Here is a 19,797-nt window from a genome sequence, read left to right as displayed (position 1 = left end):
TGAATTATGATTCATTGGCAACGTAATTCCTTAAAAACTTAGTAGGATTCTCCTTTATTTGCTTAGAGTCAATTCCTCATGAAATTCCCCACAATGTTCTTTTATTATCCTCATTGCCCGAAGGATGCCTTCTTTCTTTCCTGTTATTGATATAATTTCTGTGTTCTCTCTTATTGATCTGTGTTCTTTGAGATTTATTAATTTAATTGATCTTTCTAAAGGACCCAGGTTTTGGTTTCATTTTGTCTGTTATTTTCTATTTTCTGTTTCATTGATTTCCATTTTTACCTTTTCTGTGCTTTCCTTCCACTATCGATTAAATTTTCTCTTCTTTATCTAGCTTGTACTATATTTTCTTCCACTGTCTTTGTAGTTTTATTTCCACAGTTACATATTTATTTCTCATGAACTTTATATTTTCTGTGAAGTAGAGGGTCTAACTTAATTTTGCCTATGTAAGTGATCCAGTTTTGCAAACACCATTGACTAAATAATCTCCTCTTTCTTTAATATCACTCTCCACTAGACTAGATTCTTTCTTTGTATGTGAATCTGTTTCTAGGCCTTTATTATACTTTTTCTATTGCCCTACTTCCCTGTTCTATTACCAGTATATTAACTAGCATGGCTTTATAATATATCTTAATAGGCATATAATTCTTCCTTTATATTACAAATAATTTTTCTCTGGGTACTATCTCAAACTTTCGCTTATTATTGACATTTTAAAAAAGATTTTATTTTATTTATTCATGGGGGAGAGAGAGAGAGAGAGGCAGAGACATAGGCAGAGGCAGAAGCAGGCTCCATGTAGGGAGCCCAATGTGGGACTCAATCCCAGGTCTCCAGGATCACACCCTGGACTGAAGGCGGCACTAAACCACTGAGCCACCCACGCTGCCCTATTATTGACATTTTTTTGTTAATATCTTTTTCTAACAACGTTTTAGACACTCTACAGAGGTGAATGTGTTTTTCCCCTCAATAATGCAAATAAATTCCTGTTCTATAATTTTTACATGCCCAAGATTCCATACTGATAAACAGTATGCAGTCAGTTCTCATACTTAATGGATTCCATATTTGAGAATTTGTTTACTTGCTAATATTAGTTTGTAACACCAAAACACTCATGTGGAACTTCTGTGGTCATACGTAGATGTGCACAGAACAACAAAAAATTCGAGTTGCCCAATGCACCCATTTCCAGCTAAGGTGAAAGTAGGGTCATGCTCTGCCTTCTTGTTCCGTCTCTTCTGTTATAAACAAGTACCTTCTGCAGTCCATTTATTGCCATGTACTTTGAGTTTTTGTGCTATTTGCTGCTGATTTTGCTCATTAATATCATCTCCAAGTGTTGTGCTGAAGTGCCATATATCGCTTGTAAGTGCAGAAGATTGTGATGTACCTTACAGAGAAAATCCACATCCACATATTAGATAAGCTTCATTCAGGCATGTGTTGGCTTTTAAGATCAGTGTTCTTGAATCAACAATATATATGAAATAAGGTAACTTTAAATAGAAATACACATAAAACAAGGTTATATATTGATCGACTGATGAGCATGCTGTGTCCTGAGGCTCAGAGGAAACTAACCCTGCATTTCTCCTGTGGATGGTGTTTCAGTTTTCACTAAATCAGCATTCATAGCAACTTTGTAAAATAAAACTGTCAATGAAGAGAACTGACTACTTTCAGTCCTTTCAAATCAGAAATGGAGCCGTTTTAACATGTCGTGGGAGAAAAAAAGCATGGGCTTTTCTTCCCACAACGGAAAACTGAGAGTTGCCCGCCAGCCCCAACACTTTTCTCACAAATTTAATCCCCCTTCCAATTTTGTCTTTAGTTATGTGGCTATCCTGATATTTGTATACATTTTTTTATTCTATAAACAGGGTTTTTTTTCTAATTCAAAAGTAACACAAGTACTCATGGAAAAAAATCCAAATAATAAATATGGTATTTAAAAATAAAATAAAATGTCCCTTCTCAAGCTTTAATACTGTATTCAACTCCCTACATATTAGCAGTTTCTTCTGATTACTACCAGAATATTAATGAATAGTTAAGTATCTATCTACATACTTAGGCATATCCATCCACCCATCTATCTACCTACCTATTAACCTATCATCTATCTCCTTTATTTTTTTTTTTTAAAGATTTTACTTATTTATTCATGAGAGACACACACACACACATAGAGAGGCAGAGATATAGGCAGAGGGAGAAGCAGGCTCCATGCGGGGAGCCCCATGTGGGACTCTATCTCAGGACCCTGGGATCATGCCCTGAACTAAAGGCAGATGCTCAACCACTGAACCACCCAAGTGCCCCTATCTATCTCCTTTAAAAAGAAATAAAAGTTATACCCCCTTAGAAGTTATGATAACCTCCTTCTATACTTGCTTATTTCACTCTTCCATTTTAGAGATTTACAAATTAGCATGTAATATCCTTTGTTATTTTCTTCCAGTTTTATTGAAATATAATTGACATATAACATTGTACTAGTGATTTGATATATGTATATATTGCAAAATGATTAACACACTAACTTTAGCGTGGTATCTATCCATCACCTCACATAGTTACAAAATTTCTTGTGTTGAGAACTTTTAAGATTTACTCTCTTAGGAACTTTTAAATATGCAACACACTATTGTTAACTATAGTTGCCTGGCTGTACATTACATCCCTAGGACCTGTTTATCTTATAACTGAAAGATTGTAACTTTTTACCACTTTCACCATTTCTCCCACCCCTCACTCCCTGCCTTTGGCAATCATCAGAAAACTGATGAGTCTGTGAGTTGTGTTTTAATTTCACATATAAGTGAGATCATGCAGTATTTGTCTTTCTCTAGCTGACCTATTTCACTTAGCATTATGCCTTCAGGGTCCATCCATGTTACAAATGGCAAGATTTCCTACCTTTTTATGGCTGAATAATATTCCTGTGTGTTTGTGTGTGTAATCAACCAATCACATTTACTTTATGCATTCATCCATCATGGATACTTAGGTTGTTGCCATGTCTTGTAAATTATGCTGCCATGAATGTGGGGGTGCAGGTATCTCTTTGAGATAGTGATTTTTTTCCTTTGGATATATACCCAGAAGTGGGATTTCTGGATCATATAGTACAATAGTTCTACCCTTAATTTTTTTTTTCCAGAGTGGCTGCAGCAATTTACATTCCCACCAACAGTGTGTAAGGGTTTTTTTTCCTCCACATTCTTGCCAACATTTATGTTCCATTTTTTCCATGATAGCCATTCTAACGGGTGTGCGGTACTATTTCATTGTGATTTTGATTTGCATTTCCCTGATGATTAGTGATGTTGAGAACCTTTTTAATGTACCTATTGGGCATTTGTGTGTCTTCTTTAGAAAAATATCTATTCAGTTCCTCTGCCCATTTCTCAATTGGATGGTTTGGGGTTTTTTGTTTTGTTTTGCCACTGAATAGTATGTATTCTTTGGATATTAACCCCTTATCAGATTAATGATTTGCAGATATTTTCTCCTATTACAAAGATTGTCTTTTTGTTTTGTTTATGGTCTCCTTCACTATGCAGATTTTTGTTTTGATGTGGCCTTACTTGTTTATTTTTGCTTTTGGTGTCAAATCCAAAGAAACACTGTCAAGACTGATGTCTAGGGGCTTACCCCTTATGTTTTCTTTTAAAGTTATATGGGTTCAGGTCTTACATTCAAGTCTTTAATCCATTTTGAGATGGTTTTTGTGTATTGTGTAGGCCAGGAGTCCAGTATCATTTATTCACACTTGACTGTCCAGTTTTCTCAAAAGCATTTATTTATTAAAGACGCTATCCTTTTCCCATTGTATTTTTCTTGGTTCCTTTGTCATAAGTTAATTGACCATGTAAGTGTGAGTTCATTTTTGGGCTTTCTATTCTGTTCCATTGATCTATGCGTCTGTTTTTATGTCAATATTACACTGTTTTGATTTCTATATCTTTGTAATATAGTTTGAAATTAGGAAACACGATAGCTCTAGCTTTGTTCTTTTTTTTCAAGATTGCTCTGATTATTTGAAGCTTTTTGTGGTTCCACACAAATTTTAGGATTGTTTGCTCTAGTTCTGTGAAAAATGCCATTGAAATTTTTGATAGGGACTGCATTGAATTTGTACATGTTTTGGGTATTATGGACATTTTAACAATGTTAATTGTGAGCACAGACTATTTTTCCATTTATTTGTGTCTTCAATTCCTTTCATCAATGTGTTAAGAGTTTTCAGATCTTTAACTCTCTTGGTTAAACTTATTAAGTATTTATTATTATTTAAAGTTTCATTTATTTAGATAATCTAAATTACCTAAATTACCCAGTGTGAGGCTTGAACTTTTGAGATCAAGAGTCATATACTCTTTGGTCTGAGTCAGCCAGCAGCCCCAGTATTTTATTCTTTTTGATGCTATTATAACTGGGATTGTTTTCTTAATCTCTCTTTCTGATGGTTTATTAGTGTATAGAAATACAACTAATTTTCATTGATTGACTTTGTATCCTGCAACTTTATTATTCATTTATTAGTTCTAACAGGTTTGGGGTTTTTTTTGGTGGAGTCTTTAGGGTTTTCTATATATAATATTATATTCCCTATAAAGAGAAACAGATTTACTTCTTCCCATCCAATTTGGAAGCCTTTTATTTCTTTTTCATCTCTCTCTCGCTCTTTTTTTTTTTTTTTTTTTTGCCTAATTGCTTTGGCAAGGACTTCCATCACTTTGTTGAATTAAAGTGGGAAGAGTGTGCATCCTTTTGTTTCTGATCTTAGAAGAAAAGCTTTCAACTTTTCACTGATGAGCATGATATTAACTGTGGGCTTATTACATATGGCCTCTATTATATCAAGGTACGTTTCCAACATACTGGCTTTGTTGCGAGCTTTTATTATGAGGGGATGTTGAATTTTGTCAAATGCCTTTTCTGCATCTTTTGAGATGATCATCTGTTTTTTTTTGTTTTTTTTTAAAGATTTTATTTATTTATTCATGATAGTCACAGAGAGAGAGAGAGAGGCAGAGACATAGGCAGAGGGAGAAGCAGGCTCCATGCACCGGGAGCCCGATGTGGGATTTGATCCCGGGTCTCCAGGATCGCGCCCTGGGCCAAAGGCAGGCGCCAAACCGCTGCGCCACCCAGGGATCCCTGGTTTTATCTTTCATTAATGTGGTGTGTCACATCAATTGACATATGGATGTTGGACTGTCCTATATCCCTCATAAATCTCACTTCATCATAGTATGGGATCCTTTTCTTTTGATGTATTGTTGAACTTCGTTTGCTACTATTTTGTTGAGGACTTTGTATCTACATCATTCATCAGGGATATTGTCCTGGTAAATTTCTTTTATTATTATTTTTTTGTGTGTGGTATCCTTGTCTGGTGTTGGTATCAGGGTAATGCTGGCCTTGTAAATTGAGTTTAGAAGTGTTACCTCCTTTTTTTTTTTTTTATGAAAACTGTTAGAAAGATTGGAATTACTTTCTCTTTAACTGTTTGGTAGAATTCACCTGTGAAGCCATCAGCTTCTGGACTTTTCTTTGCTGGGAGGTTTTTGATTGGTGATTCAGTCTCCTTATTACTAATTCACTTGTTCAGATTTTCTATTTCTTCATTATTCAGTCTTGATAGTTTTTATGTTTTTAGGAATTTATCCATTTTTCTAGGTTATCCAATTTATTGGCATATAATTGTTCAGAGTAGTCTCTTATGATCCTTTGTGCGATGTCACTTGTAATGTCTCCCCTTTCATTTATAATTTTATTTGAGTCACTCCTTTCTTGGTAAGTCTAGCTAAAAGTTTGCTTATTCTGTTTATTTAGTTTTATTGACTATTTTGTGTTGTCTTTTTACTCTCTATTTCATTTATTCCTGGTCTGATCTTTGATATTTTTTTCTTCTATTATGTTTGGGCTTAGTTTATTTATTTCAGGGTAGCCTTGAGATGTAAAGTTAGGTTATTTATTTGAGATCTCTCTTTTTTCTTAATATAGTGTTAGTTTGAACTTCCCTCTTAGAACTGCCTTTGATAGCATCCCACAAGTTTCGATATGTAGTATTTTGGTATGTGGTATTCAGGATATTTTCTGACTTATCTTTTGTTTTATTCTTGGACCCATTTGTTGTTCGGTATCATGCTGTTTAATTTTCACATATTTGTGAATTTCTTAGTTTTCTTCTTGTAATTCATTTCTAGTTTCATATCCTTGTGGTCAGAAAAGATGCTTGATATGATTTCATTCTTTTAAAATTTATTGACTTGTTTTGGCCTAACATATGATCTATCCTGGAAAATGTCCCATGTGCACTTGAGAAGAATGTGTGTCTATTGCTTTTGGGTAAAATGTTTTGTGGATGTCTGTTGAGTCAATCTAGTCTAATGTATAGTTTACATCCAATGTTTCCTTACTGATTTTCTGTGAACAAACCTTTGTTATTTTCTATTGTTTTATGGTATTATATTGTATAAGTACATCATAGTTTATATATCCATTCCCTTATTGATGAACATCTAATGTTTTTTCAGTCTTTGCTAATATAATAGTCATTACTACTCCAAAATACCCAATTGCATGTGCTTTTTAAAAATCGAACGCATCGGGATGCCTGGGTGGCTCAGCAGTTGAGTGTCTGCCTTCGGCTCCGGGCCTGATCCTGGGGTCCCAAAACGAGTCCTGCATCGGGCTCCCTGCAGGGAGACTGCTTCTCCCTCAGCCTATGTCTCTGACTCTCTCTCTCTGTGTCTCTCATAAATAAATAAATGAAATCCTTAAAAAAAATTGAATGCATTATTATGCTGTCTTCCCAGTTCACATTGGTTTCTTTAAGTGTCTCATTCTTTGTCGTTGGGGTTACTTAAAATTGTTTAATTTTGCATGTTAGATTTTTTTTCTCCCTTAAGCCATATGCCCTTTTTATTTGATCAGATGCTTATGGGTGTGGATATTCATATCTATCTTGTGCTTACCTGAATTTCTGATCATGAGCAATATGTCTTCAGTTCCTACAGGAACTCCAAGATAACATGATTATTTTCTTCCATGATTCCTATCACTTTCTTTTTAGGTCTCAATTAAATATAAAGTGGCCTTTCTTGTTGCTTGCTTAACCTTTGCTACTTCTGAAAAAAATATGTTATTAATTATATAACATCAATAGCTTATTAAATTTTGTAGGGCAATTTTATGTAAATAACTAGATTTAAATTATGATTATCTTTCTCAAAGTTAACATTATGTAAGGAAGCAGTCGATAATAGGTAATGCACCACAATGTTAAAGAGTAGTTGTATTTGGTGATAGGACCACTGGTGGTTCATTTTCTTTGTTTTTCTGTGTTTCCCAGATATTAAAAAGCAGCATGCATAACTTTAAAAATTAAAACAAAATTTAAAAAAAATCTGTCAGATATTCTGCTTTTAGGAAAATTAGATTTTCAGCAAATATTTAGATGATTAAAATGTCCCAGTACAGTGTATATTGTTCTTGTGCTAATTTGGGAAACTGTGTTAGGAAAATATTGTCCATAACCTCAGGCTGGCCTGTGATCTGTTGCCTCTTTTCAAGATGATATAATGTCTGTTTTTCTTTTGTTTTGTCCTTGTCCAAAAGCTCTCCACCCTTATCTCAGAATAAACTGGAAGCCATCATGCATTATGATGTGTGTGCACACACGCATGCATGCATCTCTCTTCCACTCATACACTTTCCCTTTTACTTACACAAACATGTACATGGCTGCTTCTCTGAGTTCTTTTTTTATGCCTGCAAGCAAGCAGCACTAAGGCCAACTTCATTTATTATTCATCAAATCTGGACACGTTTCTTCAGCCTTTTTCTGGCAACAGTAGATAGATCTGGTTGTTTGTGGAGAGAATATTTTCAGCCATTAAATATAGACTAAAGATATTTTCAAAAATATATATTTGTGAGTGCTGCATCATAATTGTGTCATGCAGAGGGAAGTGCCTAAGTAGAGACAAAACTATTACATATTAACAGGGGAATTGGGTTATGTCTACAATGCCCTGGTTACCTATTTTATGTATAATATATATGATATACATGACTTCATGAGATTATCACATATAATTCATAAAACTTAGAGTTAAGAGGATTTCTTATTCCCTTGCATAAGGACATGGAAACACACCTTTGCATTTATAAAGATGAAAGCTAGTTTCTATGTAAAAGATCCTTTGCATTTAAAAAGACAAAGCCTGATTTCTGTGGTGATTTTCCTAGTAAATTTGCCATATAGAACATATCTTCAGGGATCCCTGGGTGGCGCAGCGGTTTGGCACCTGCCTTTGGCCCAGGGCGCGATCCTGGAGACCCGGGATCGAATCCCACATCGGGATCCCGGTGCATGGAGCCTGCTTCTCCCTCTGCCTGTGTCTCTGCCTCTCTCTCTCTCTCTATGTGTGTGACTGTCATAAATAAATTAAAAAAAAAAAGAACATATCTTCAGACCTAAGAATTTTATGTTATTACTTCTGCTGTATATGATCCAGATAACCTTGCTCTCTAGTAGGGACCATTGTAGGTACTATGGAAGTAGAATGGCTAGGCCAATTTTGAAAACTGAAAGATTTTCACATTCAAGGCAATGGTCTTTGAGCATGGTGATTAAGAACTTGGGCTTTGGAGTCAAATAGATCTTATTTCATATCCTAGATTTACAACATATTAGCAGTGTGACTTTGGGTAAGTCATTTAGTCTTTTTAAAATCCATTTCCTTGCCTGCCCTGTTTTGAGAACCAAACAAGATAATATATAGAGAGCATTGAGCAGTGCCTATCATACTTAATAAGTGGGAACTATAGAATAATTATTATCACTCTGAATATCAATAATATAATTAAGTGCCACCTGGATATACCTCTTCATCCCCACTTGACTCTAGATGATATTTATTTTGCAGAACTGTGGGGAGCTGCCTCAGACCAGGGCCTCCCTGATGTTTTGCCTTCTTTTACCAGATGAACTCTGCTTTGTCCATGCAGGTGAATGACACAAACACCAGATTGGCCATTTAAATAGGAGGCCATTTAATAGCTATGCTGTGAGGTTCAGCATAGCTTTGGAGTTTTTGGTAAGAAGCATCTCTGAAGCACATTAGTAATTTGGTTTGAAAGTAAAAAGCTAATTACTAAAAACAGGCATAGTGTAAAGTTACTGAAGGCATTTTTCAAAGAGTTTGGGGATGTTTTTAGAAGTTATCTGCGATCCAGGTACTGCATAAGCCTCTTTCTCTTTAACATACAGCCCCTAGGACATAAAGTGCTTCTTTCTGCAGTTATGAAAGCAGTTTTCATGGGTCAGTTCCATTTCTCATCTGAAAAGAAAACTGCACCTGGGGAAGCCTTTCCTGGTAACAGAAGCCAAAGGCAATGTTTGGACCATTAAAATTAAAGCCTGTTGGAAGTTCTAGAAACAAAAACCCCATTTGTTCCAGAAGCAGCATCATTTAAACAGTGCACGGCACACAGTAGGGCCTCAAATTGTATGTGCTGAATGAATGAATGAATGAATGAATGAGGAGGTAACTTGGTGATGTCTCTATGTTTGGACTCTAGAAGCACCAGAAACTGTTCAGCCTGGTGCCACGGCCCAGCCTGCCAGCTCACATTCTTTGCCACATGTTAAGCAGCAGCTGCGGAGTGAAGACTGCTACCATGGCAAGCTGAGCCGAAAGGCAGCAGAGAGCCTCTTGGTGAAAGATGGGGACTTTCTGGTTCGAGAGAGTGCAACATCTCCCGGCCAGTATGTGCTAAGTGGACTACAGGGAGGCCAGGCAAAGCATCTTCTTCTGGTGGATCCTGAAGGGAAGGTATCACTGACCTCTTACTATGGTTTTCAAAGAATGTTCTAATTAAGATTATTCTGAATGATTGATCCAAACCCTGATATTGAAGCACGATAAAGCTAAGGGTTTCCTTTCTCTTGAACCCTCCACCTAGATTAGGAAGTGCTCACTAATTGCTAGTGGAGGCATTTGGGAGGGAGTCACCCTGGAGTATTAAGTAGAGGACAGCACTTTCTGCCCCTTCTCAATTCAATTCAGTGAACTAAATGAATACCTACTACATGGAAGTACAAGGATTCACAGTTGACCGTTGTCCAATATTACATACTTTTTCATTGCTATCAGAGTGCTTATAGCTTATAATTTCATAAAACAGAAACTTGAATAATTAAGAATAATTAAGAAAAATCCAAGAATGACATGGGAATGGTTCAACCAAAGTATTATGGTGTTTCTCAGGATAAAGGAGTGCTCTGGTTGAGGCAAACTAAAGGCTTCTTGCAGGGTCTGACATGTAAGATGAACCTTGAGTGACAGCAACATTTTTTTAAAAATTTTTATTTATTTATGATAGTCACACACACAGAGGGAGAGAGAGAGGCAGAGACATAGGCAGAGGGAGAAGCAGGCTCCATGTACCGGGAGCCTGACATGGGATTCGATCCCAGGTCTCCAGGATCGCGCCCTGGGCCAAAGGCAGGCGCTAAACCTCTGCGCCACCCAGGGATCCCGAGACAGCAACATTTTAAAAGGGGTACATTTAGAGCATAGGGAAGGAAGTACAAGGACAGACAGAGCAGAAGAATAGTATTAAGCCAATAAAAAAAAATGTATGGCTAGGCAGAAAATGCCTATAGATGAGATGATCCTGGACAAAAACCAGTTAACAAAATGGTAATAGTTCTTCCCTATTAATAATTAGTTTAAATGTAAATGGATTAGGCTCCCCAGCCAAAGAATATAGAACAGCTGAATAAATAAAAAGCAAGATCCGACTATATGCTGTCTAGAAGAGACTCACTTTAGATTGAAGGACACATATAGGCTGAAAGTAAAAGGATGGATAAAGATATTCCATTCAAATGGTAACCAAAAGAGAGCAGAGATGGCCATACTTGTATCAGACAAAATAGACTTCAAGTCAAAAACTGTCAAAAGAGACATAGAAGGACATTATATAATGATAAAAGGATCAATTTACCAGGGAGATATAATAATTATAAATGTATATGCACCCAACATCAGAGTACCCAAATATATGACAAACATTGACAGAACTGAAGGGAGAAATAATAACCCCATAATAGTGGGAGATCTCAATGCCCCACTTTCAATAATGGATTGAATGAATGTCCAGTCAGAAGGATTTGAACAACAGTGTAGACCAAATGGACCTAACAAACATATGCAGAACATTCCACCCAACTGCAGCAGTATACACATTCCTCTCAAGCATACTCAGAGCATTCACATGTTAGATCACAAATACTTGGATGGATCACATGTTAGGTCACAAAACAAGTCTTAGGAGATTTGAGAAGAGTGAAATCATACCAAGTATCTTTTCTTATCACAATGGAATGAAACTAGAAATTAATAGCAGAAAGAAAATTCATAAATAGGTGGAATAAAACAACACACTCTTGAACAACCAGCTTCAAAGAAGAAATCAAAGGGAAATTAGAAAAAATCTGAAAACAAATGGAAATGAAAACAACACAACATACCAAAACTATGGGATGCAGCAGAAGCAATATGAAGGAAGTTGATGGTGATAAATACCTACTCTGAAAAAAAAAAAAAAAAAAAGATCTCAAACAATCTAACTTTACACCTCAAGGAACTATAAAAAGAACGAACTAAATCCAAAGTTAGCAAAAGGAAGGAAATATTTCATATTACAGCAGAAATAAATGAAAGAGTAGAAATATAATAGGAAAAATCCACAAACTACAACTTGATATTTTGAAAAGATACACAAAACTGACAAACCTTTAGCTAGGTTGCTAAGAAAGCAAGAGGGAAGACTCAAAATCAGAAGGGAAATAAGAGACATTACAACTGATGCTAAATTAAATGATTATATTAAATTAAATGATTATCAGAGATTATTAAGAACACTTGTATGCCAACAAGTTGGATAACCCAGAAGAAATGGATAAATTCCTAAAAATTTACAACCTACCAAGATTGAATCATGAAGAAATAGAAAATCTGAACAAATTACTAATAAGGAGATTGGATCACTAATCAAAAACTGTCCAATAAAAAAGTCCATGACCAGATGGTTTCACTGGTAAATTCTTTCAAACATTTAAAGAATTAATGTCAATACTTCTTAAATTTTCAAAAGAAAAAAAAAAAGAAAAAGAAGAGGAGGGGTGCCTGAGTGGCTCAGTTGCTTAAGCATCTGCCTTCTACTCAGGTCATGATCTCTAGGTCCTGGGATCCAGTGGCCAGAGTCGGGTACCTTGCTCAGAGAGGAGTCTGCTTCTCCCTCTTCCTCTGCTCCTCCACCCACCTGTGCTCTTGTGCATTCTCTCTCACTCTCAAATAAATAGATAAAATCTTTATTAAAAAAACGAAGAGGAAAAAATACTTACAAACTCACTTTATGAGGCCTGCATTACCCATATAACAAAACTAGAAAAAGACACTATAAGAAAAAAAAAAAAAGAGGGCAGTATGTCTGATGGACATATATACAAAAATCCTTAACAAAAAATTAGCAAACCGCATTCAACAGTTCATTAAAGGATCATACACTGTGACCAAGTAGAATTTATCCCTGGATTGCCAGGAAGGTTCAACAAAGAAAATCAATCTATGTGGCACGCTACATGAACAAAATGATTGATAAAAATCATATGGTCATCTCAATAGATGAACAAAAAGCATTTGACAAAACTCAACACACCTTCATGATAAAAAAAAAAAAACCCAATCTACAAGCTAGGAGTAGAAGGAAATTACCTTAGCATGGCAAAGGCCGTATGTATAACGCCTAGAGCTAATACCATACCCACAGTGAAAAACAAAGTTTTTCCCCTCACCACTTTTGTTTAACATAGTACTGGAAGTAGTAGCCAGGGAAATTAGGCAAGATAAAGAAATAAAAGGCATCCAAATTGGAAAGGAAGAAGTAAAATAATGTCCTCAGATGATATAATCTTATATGTTAGAAAATCCTAAAGATTCCACAAAAAACTTGTTATGACAAATTAACAATTCAGAAAGTGAATATATAAAGATCAGTTGCATTTGTATATAATAATAATAATGAACAATCTGAAAATGAAGTAAGGAAAACAATCTCATTTACAATACCATCAAAAAGAATAAAATACTTAAGAATAAATGTAACCAAGAAGGCAAAAGACTTATACACTAAAACTGTAAAACACTGCTGAGAGCAATTAAAGAAGACACAAATGGAAAGATATCCCATGTTCATTGATTAGAAAATTTAATATTGTTAAAATCTCCATATTACCCAAAGTAATCTACAAATTCAATGCAATCTCCATAAAAATTCTCAGAGCATTTTTTTATAAAAATAGAAATACAATCTTAGTATTCATTTGGAACTACAGAGAACCCTGAATAGCCAAAACAATCTTGAGAAAGAAAAACAAAGCTGGAGACATCACACTTACTGATTTCAAAGCTAGAGTAATCAAACCAGTATGGTACTGGCAGAAAGACAGACATATAGACCAATGGAATGGAATAGAGACCCAGAGAGAAACCTCTGCATAAATGGTCAAATGATCTTTGCAAAGGTTGCCAAGAATACACAATGGGGAAAGAATACTCTTATCAACAAATGGTTTTAGGAAAATGATATCTATACATAAAAGAATAAATTGGACCCTTATCTTACACCACACAAAAAAATTAACTCAAAATAGATTAAAGACTTATACGTAAGATCTGGCACTGTAAAACTCCTAGGAGAAAACATAAGGGGGAAATTTCATAATATTGCTCTTGACAATGATTTCTTGGATGTAGCACCAAGAATACAAACAAATGCAAAAACAGACAAGTGAGACTATATAAAACTAAAAAATTTCTACACAGCAAAAGAAGCAATCAACAGAGTGAAAGGCAATAAGAATGGGAGATAATATTTGCAAACCATATGTCTGATAAGGGGTTGATTTTCAAAGTATATAAGAAATTTCTACAACTCAATAGCAAAAAGACAATCTGATTAAAAAATGGACAGATGGGGGATCCCTGGGTGGTGCAGCGGTTTAGCGCCTGCCTTTGGCCCAGGGCGCGATCCTGGAGACCCGGGATCGAATCCCACGTCGGGCTCCTGGTGCATGGAGCCTGTTTCTCCCTCTGCCTATGTCTCTGCCTCTCTCTCTCTCTCTCTCTCTCTCTCTCTCTCTGACTATCATAAATAAATAAAAATTAAAAAAAATGGACAGATGACTTGAATAGTCATGTCTCTAAAAAAGATATACATATGGCCAGCAGCTACTTAAAAAGATGCTCAACGGCTATAACCCTCAGCGAAATGCAACAAAATTCACGGTAATATATCACCTCACACCTGTTAGGATGACCATGATCAAAAACAAACATACAGAAAAGAACATGTTTGGTGAGGGTGTGCAGAAATTGGAACCTTTGTGTCTTGTTAGTGAGAATGTAAAATGGTGTAGCTGCTGGGGAAAATAGTATGGATTTTCCTCAAAAAATTCAAAATAGTACCCACATTTGGTCCACATTTATTGGTTGGGTTTTTATCCCAAATGAGTTGAAATCAGGAACTTAAAGAGACATTTGCACTCCCATCTTCATTGCAGCATTATTCGCAATAGCCAAGTGGTAGGAACATGCTAAATGTCCCTTGATGGATTAATGGATTAAGAAAATGTGGTGTATGTATACATACACACATATACAATGGAGTACTATTCAGCCAAAGTCAAGAATCTGTCACATGCTACAACATGAATGAACCTGGAGAACATCCTGCTAATTAAAATAAGCCAGTCACAGAATGACAACTACTGCATGATTCCAATGATATGAGATATCAAAAGTAGTCAGACTCATGGAAACAGAAAGAATAGTAGTTGCCAGGGCCCGGTGAGGAGGAGGAGATGGGTTGTTGTTTAATGTATAATGTATAATGTATAGTTCAGTCATGTAAGATGAAAAGTTCTAGTGATCTGGTGTACAGCATTGTGCTTAGAGTTAACTATACTATCGTACACTTAAAAACTTGTTCAGGAGGTAGATCTCATAATAGGGGTTTGTTATCTCACACACATGTGCACAAATGTGCACCCAGGCACCTTGTGATTGGGGTCATAGCAGCAGATGTTTGCAGTGTGTAAAGCTGGGCAAATGGTGAATTTAAGGTGAATGAGCATGGAGTGCAGTAGGCTAAGATGACCTGGGAAGCACGTGTCCTGTGTCAGAGGGACAGTCACATGCAGCTTCAGTCAATTGCTGCCACTTGGAGTAAGGGCCCAGAGTAGCCAGATTCGATTTTACCAAAGAAGCCACAAAACTAAATTTTTGTAGGAAATCTCCCCATTTTTAATTCAAAATACTTAAAAAATCTCTATTGGGCATCTCCCACTTAACACACCCCAGCAAACTTAAACATCCCTGGGATGTTTGGCTACAGAGTGGATAGTTTATAATCCCTGCACTGGAAGATTCACTGGACATCTGTATGTAGGATTGCTTGGAGAAGAAAATAATGAGGGGCTTCCAGGTAAAAACTAGTGAGAGCCTGAACCAGAATGGAAGCAGGAGAAATACAGAGAGGAGGGCAGAGTGAGCTGGAATTAAAAACACAGACTGGCAGGACTGATCAGCTGATCTGACATAGGTTCGTGTTGAAATGAAGGAGATAAAAATGTTTTCAAGGCTTGGAGCCATTTGAGGCTAAGTTGGAAACATTGTGCTCTTTGCCTCGTACTCCTTGAGTGTGTATTTCCCAAGAATAGAGGTATTCTCTTACACAGACATAGTACAGGGATCAAAATCAAATTTATACGTTGATACACTACCATGATCTAATTCATAGTTGTATTCAGATTAGGTCAATTCCAATAAGTTTGTGTTTTTTTAATATGCTGAAAACCAATATCTAAACAGAACTAAAAAATCCCTTGTAGAGAGAGGTAGCAGAATCATGTAGCAAGATATTCTCTGGCTGTGACTTCCCACTCCTGGACAATTCTCAGCCACCCTCCCAACAGGAATATTTATGGCCAGTGGAGTCATGATGGGGAGTAATTTCTTCTGCCACTGCAGAGTAAGGATGCAGTAACATTAGGGAGGAAAGTCCTCAGGAGAAAGCAGGCAAAGGGAAACCAAGTTTCTATGGCAGGCAGACAAGAAGTTCCATATAACAAATATTTAGGAATCAGCTACCATGAAGTCTTCAGGAAGAAGACGTGAATGCCTATTAGGAAGGTCTGAGGAGGCTTCTCAAAGGAGACAGGATTTGTGTTAAGCCTCCAAGGAGAGGCAGGACTTCTCCAGAAGGGCCTGCTTCCTACAGACACAAGATATTTTGAAACAGTCTGCTTGCTGGGTTATAATTATAACCAATTATAGACTTCATGCTTGTATGTACAGTTAAATATTTATAGGACTGGTGACATGATAGAATACATCAAACAGTAACATGGCAAAAGGTTGGTTGCAAATTTGGATTTTTCTAACTCAGAGGGAAAATTGCTTTAAAAACATAATGGGGGAGCACTTGGGGGGCTCAGTGGTTGAGCTTCTGCCTTTGGCTCAGGTCGTGATCCCAAGGTCCTGGGATCGAGTCCTGCATTGGGCTCCCCACAGGGAGCCTGCCTCTCCCTCTCCTTCTGCCCATGTCTCTTTCTCTCTCTGTGTCTCTGATAAATAATTAAATAAAATATATTTTTTATTTGTTTTAAAAAGAGGTAATGGGGAATGAGACAATTGTCTACTAAGGGATATAGAGTTGAAAAGTACGTTTGGTTTTTTTTGTTGTTGTTCAGCCAAATATCTCCTTTGAGGATGTGTCTGTTTTTCTTCCTGATTGTTTACATCTTTTGAGAGAACTATTACCATTTAACCTAACTACTTTGTACTTCCTTTTCAAGGTAAGGACCAAGGATCACGTATTTGATAATGTCGGCCACCTTATCAGATACCACATGGATAATAGTTTGCCAATCATCTCTTCTGGAAGCGAAGTAAGCCTTAAACAACCAGTGAGAAAAGATAATAATCCAGGACTTTTGCATTCTAACAAATGATAGTATGGAAGTGCCATCACACTAATATTTCAAAAAAGTCCATTTTGTGTTAGGACACAAAGATAATCCAAACTTGGTTTATAGACAAAATAGAGCACAAACTGTGAAGTACATTTTTTCCAAGACCATCATGGGACTATGTCTTTTATCAGACAAAGAAATAACAAAGATCGATCTTCAGAAAGTAAAACTTAGAAAAGGGGAAGAGGATTAGTCCATTTGAAAAGAAATTATACATATGCACGGATGTCACTTTTTAAGGCCATATTGCATTGATAGCAAGCTAAAAGCACAATTAAAATTTCCCATGCTAGAGACTATTTGGATGAACTGCTGGGGCAGTGGTATGTGCCTTTCAACTTGATAATTTGGGGACATTTTCATATTGGGGAGATTAGTTCTAACTGTCTTCATATTCTATAACTATAGAACTATTTGCCAAAAAGTTTTTCCTTGTTACAAAAATAAGAAGCAATCTGCTTGATAGTTACTGACTTTACTACGTTTTCTGTTTAGTAGCACTTTCACTGCAACGTTAAAATAAATTTGACGTTGAATTTGGATTCTGTCTATGCCAGTAGAATCAAATCAAAAGCCACTGAAAGCATTGGTCTGTTTCATTGGCCTGTCCCATTCACTAGTTAAAGGGTTGGAGCCTAGATTCTTTGGCCTCGTATTTCTCAATGTTTGCTATTCAAACTGCATATATGCAGCATAGAACAAGCTGAAGAGAGGCCAAATCTATCAGTCATTTCTAGTTCATCATATTTCTCCCTCTTTCCTCCCCCACCCCCACTCATGAGAAAGCTCCTGAGTGCATAGATTGAAAACATGGAAGGCAGACCAGTGTTCATATTCAACATCCAAATTGGTTTCATTCTTATTTAAAGAACGAATTTATTTGAAAGTATCAGGAAATATCCTCCTGATTGGCTGTGACTGAATCATAGTCTCTCACCTACATGTATCCTCAGCATCTTTTCTAGATATGATCAGACAAAATGCAGAAGGGAGAAAACACATTGAATGAAACATTTGGAAAGGTCTGCCTCATGTAGGTACACTGATCAACTGATGGTGTAATTAAGTGTTGTATAGAGAAGAGTGCTGGCCAGGTCTCTCGAAGTGACCTTGAGCTAGCTGCTGAACCTGACTGGACTCCCGTTTCCTTGTCTATGAAATAAGGGAGTGGGATTAGGTGAATTCAGAGATGTATCTCTGCCCTATCATGAGTCTATAAAAAGCAAGTTTTCCATTTATTAGGGGTCAGCGCTGATAGTTTGTATAATTAAGATGAAAACTTGAGTTTATTCCTTTAGTCTGTATCTCTACTCACAGAATAAAAGGCACAACTGAAATCAACATTCAGGTAGCAGAGACCCTGAGCCTTTCTGTCAAAAACATTGAAACTTTGGAGTACTCTCAGTAGTGATGGTGGAAGTGGATTGGGTTGTTTGGAGTAGCAGAAAACTGCTTCAATCTTTTACTTGCCTTTGCATATAGTGGTTTGGCCATTACTTTAGGATGCTTTTTTATCCTGAGTAATCTGGACAGTTGCCTTAACCCCACTTCATTTTGGCTATGTAGATACAACTTAATCTTTGTAATTATGATATATTTGCTAAGTTTTAAATAAAATACAAGAAACTTTTTTGGGGTAGAAATCATCAGAAATCAAGCACACTGAACTGTAATATTTTTCTGCAAGGGTTTATGATTTTATTCTACTCTACTGCCACTGATTGCTTAGGTAGGTTTGTTTCCTTTTATACAACTAGGAAATAATGGCTGTTTCATCACTTTTACATATATCTTGGTTTTTGATGATCTGTCTTCGTGAAGGGGGTCAGCGTGAGTATAGATCATAGAAATTTGTGGGTGATCTAGTCACCTATCAGAGTCAGAGTAGGGTTGTGATCTCAGTCTGGTTGAGCAGAGTGTTAACTGGGTTGCAGGAAGAAGTTCCTGGTAGAAATAGGTGCAGAGAGTATAAACAATATGAGCAGAACATGGATACTGGTACATGATGCACCAGTACATGGATAATCAGTATTTGACTGTAATGTTATAGTAGTTAGATAAGCAAATACTGCACTTACAAGTACCGCAGACACAGTTCAAACAAAATGAAACAACAGAAGAAATATTTTATTGCATGCTATTTTAATCACACACACTTATCTTCATCTGTTTTAAAGTGGAAATCCATTTGCCTATAAATATCTGTAAACAACTTTTCAAAAAAAAATAAATGATCATTGCTTTATGACAATTGAGAGTATATGTCTGATGTTTAGGATTTGGAAACTTTATCATTTGCAGGATGTATCAGGGTCCTGACAGACAACAGATGGTTCACTTAAATTGGGTAATGCAAGGAGGGTTTAATAAAGGGATTTTTTACAAAGGTGTGGGCAGAACGTTGGGAAACCACAATGGAGCGTGCAGTGCCCTGGGGCCAGTGAATGGATAAGGGAAGAACGTGGTAACATAATCTGGAGCGAACTCTCTGGGAGGACTGCCTCCTAGCACCTGTGGGCACCAGTGGAGGGACTCCACCAGCTCTGGTGACTCCACAAGGAGGAGGCTAGGGATAGTATACTCAATGGAAGAAGGACAGCCTTTTCAACAAATGGCATTGGAGCAATTGGATGTCTGTAAGCAAGAGAACAAACCTC

General features: G+C 36.5%; 1 protein-coding gene across 1 annotated transcript in view; it reads left to right on the top strand.

The window, feature by feature from the left end:
- Positions 1 to 19,391, top strand: part of SHC4 (SHC adaptor protein 4) — a 132,016-nt gene extending 112,625 nt beyond the window's left edge. The window contains exons 11-12 of the mRNA XM_072808380.1: positions 9,619 to 9,872; positions 16,964 to 19,391. Coding sequence (XP_072664481.1) covers positions 9,619 to 9,872; positions 16,964 to 17,119 — 410 coding nt within the window. The 3' untranslated portion in view covers positions 17,120 to 19,391. The remainder of the gene's footprint in view (positions 1 to 9,618; positions 9,873 to 16,963) is intronic.
- The last annotated feature ends 406 nt before the right edge of the window (positions 19,392 to 19,797 follow it).

This window comes from Canis lupus, chromosome 32 (assembly GCF_048164855.1).
Source record: "Canis lupus baileyi chromosome 32, mCanLup2.hap1, whole genome shotgun sequence".
Classification (NCBI taxonomy): Eukaryota; Metazoa; Chordata; class Mammalia; order Carnivora; family Canidae; genus Canis; species Canis lupus.
This window is presented reverse-complemented; position numbering and strand designations above follow the sequence as displayed.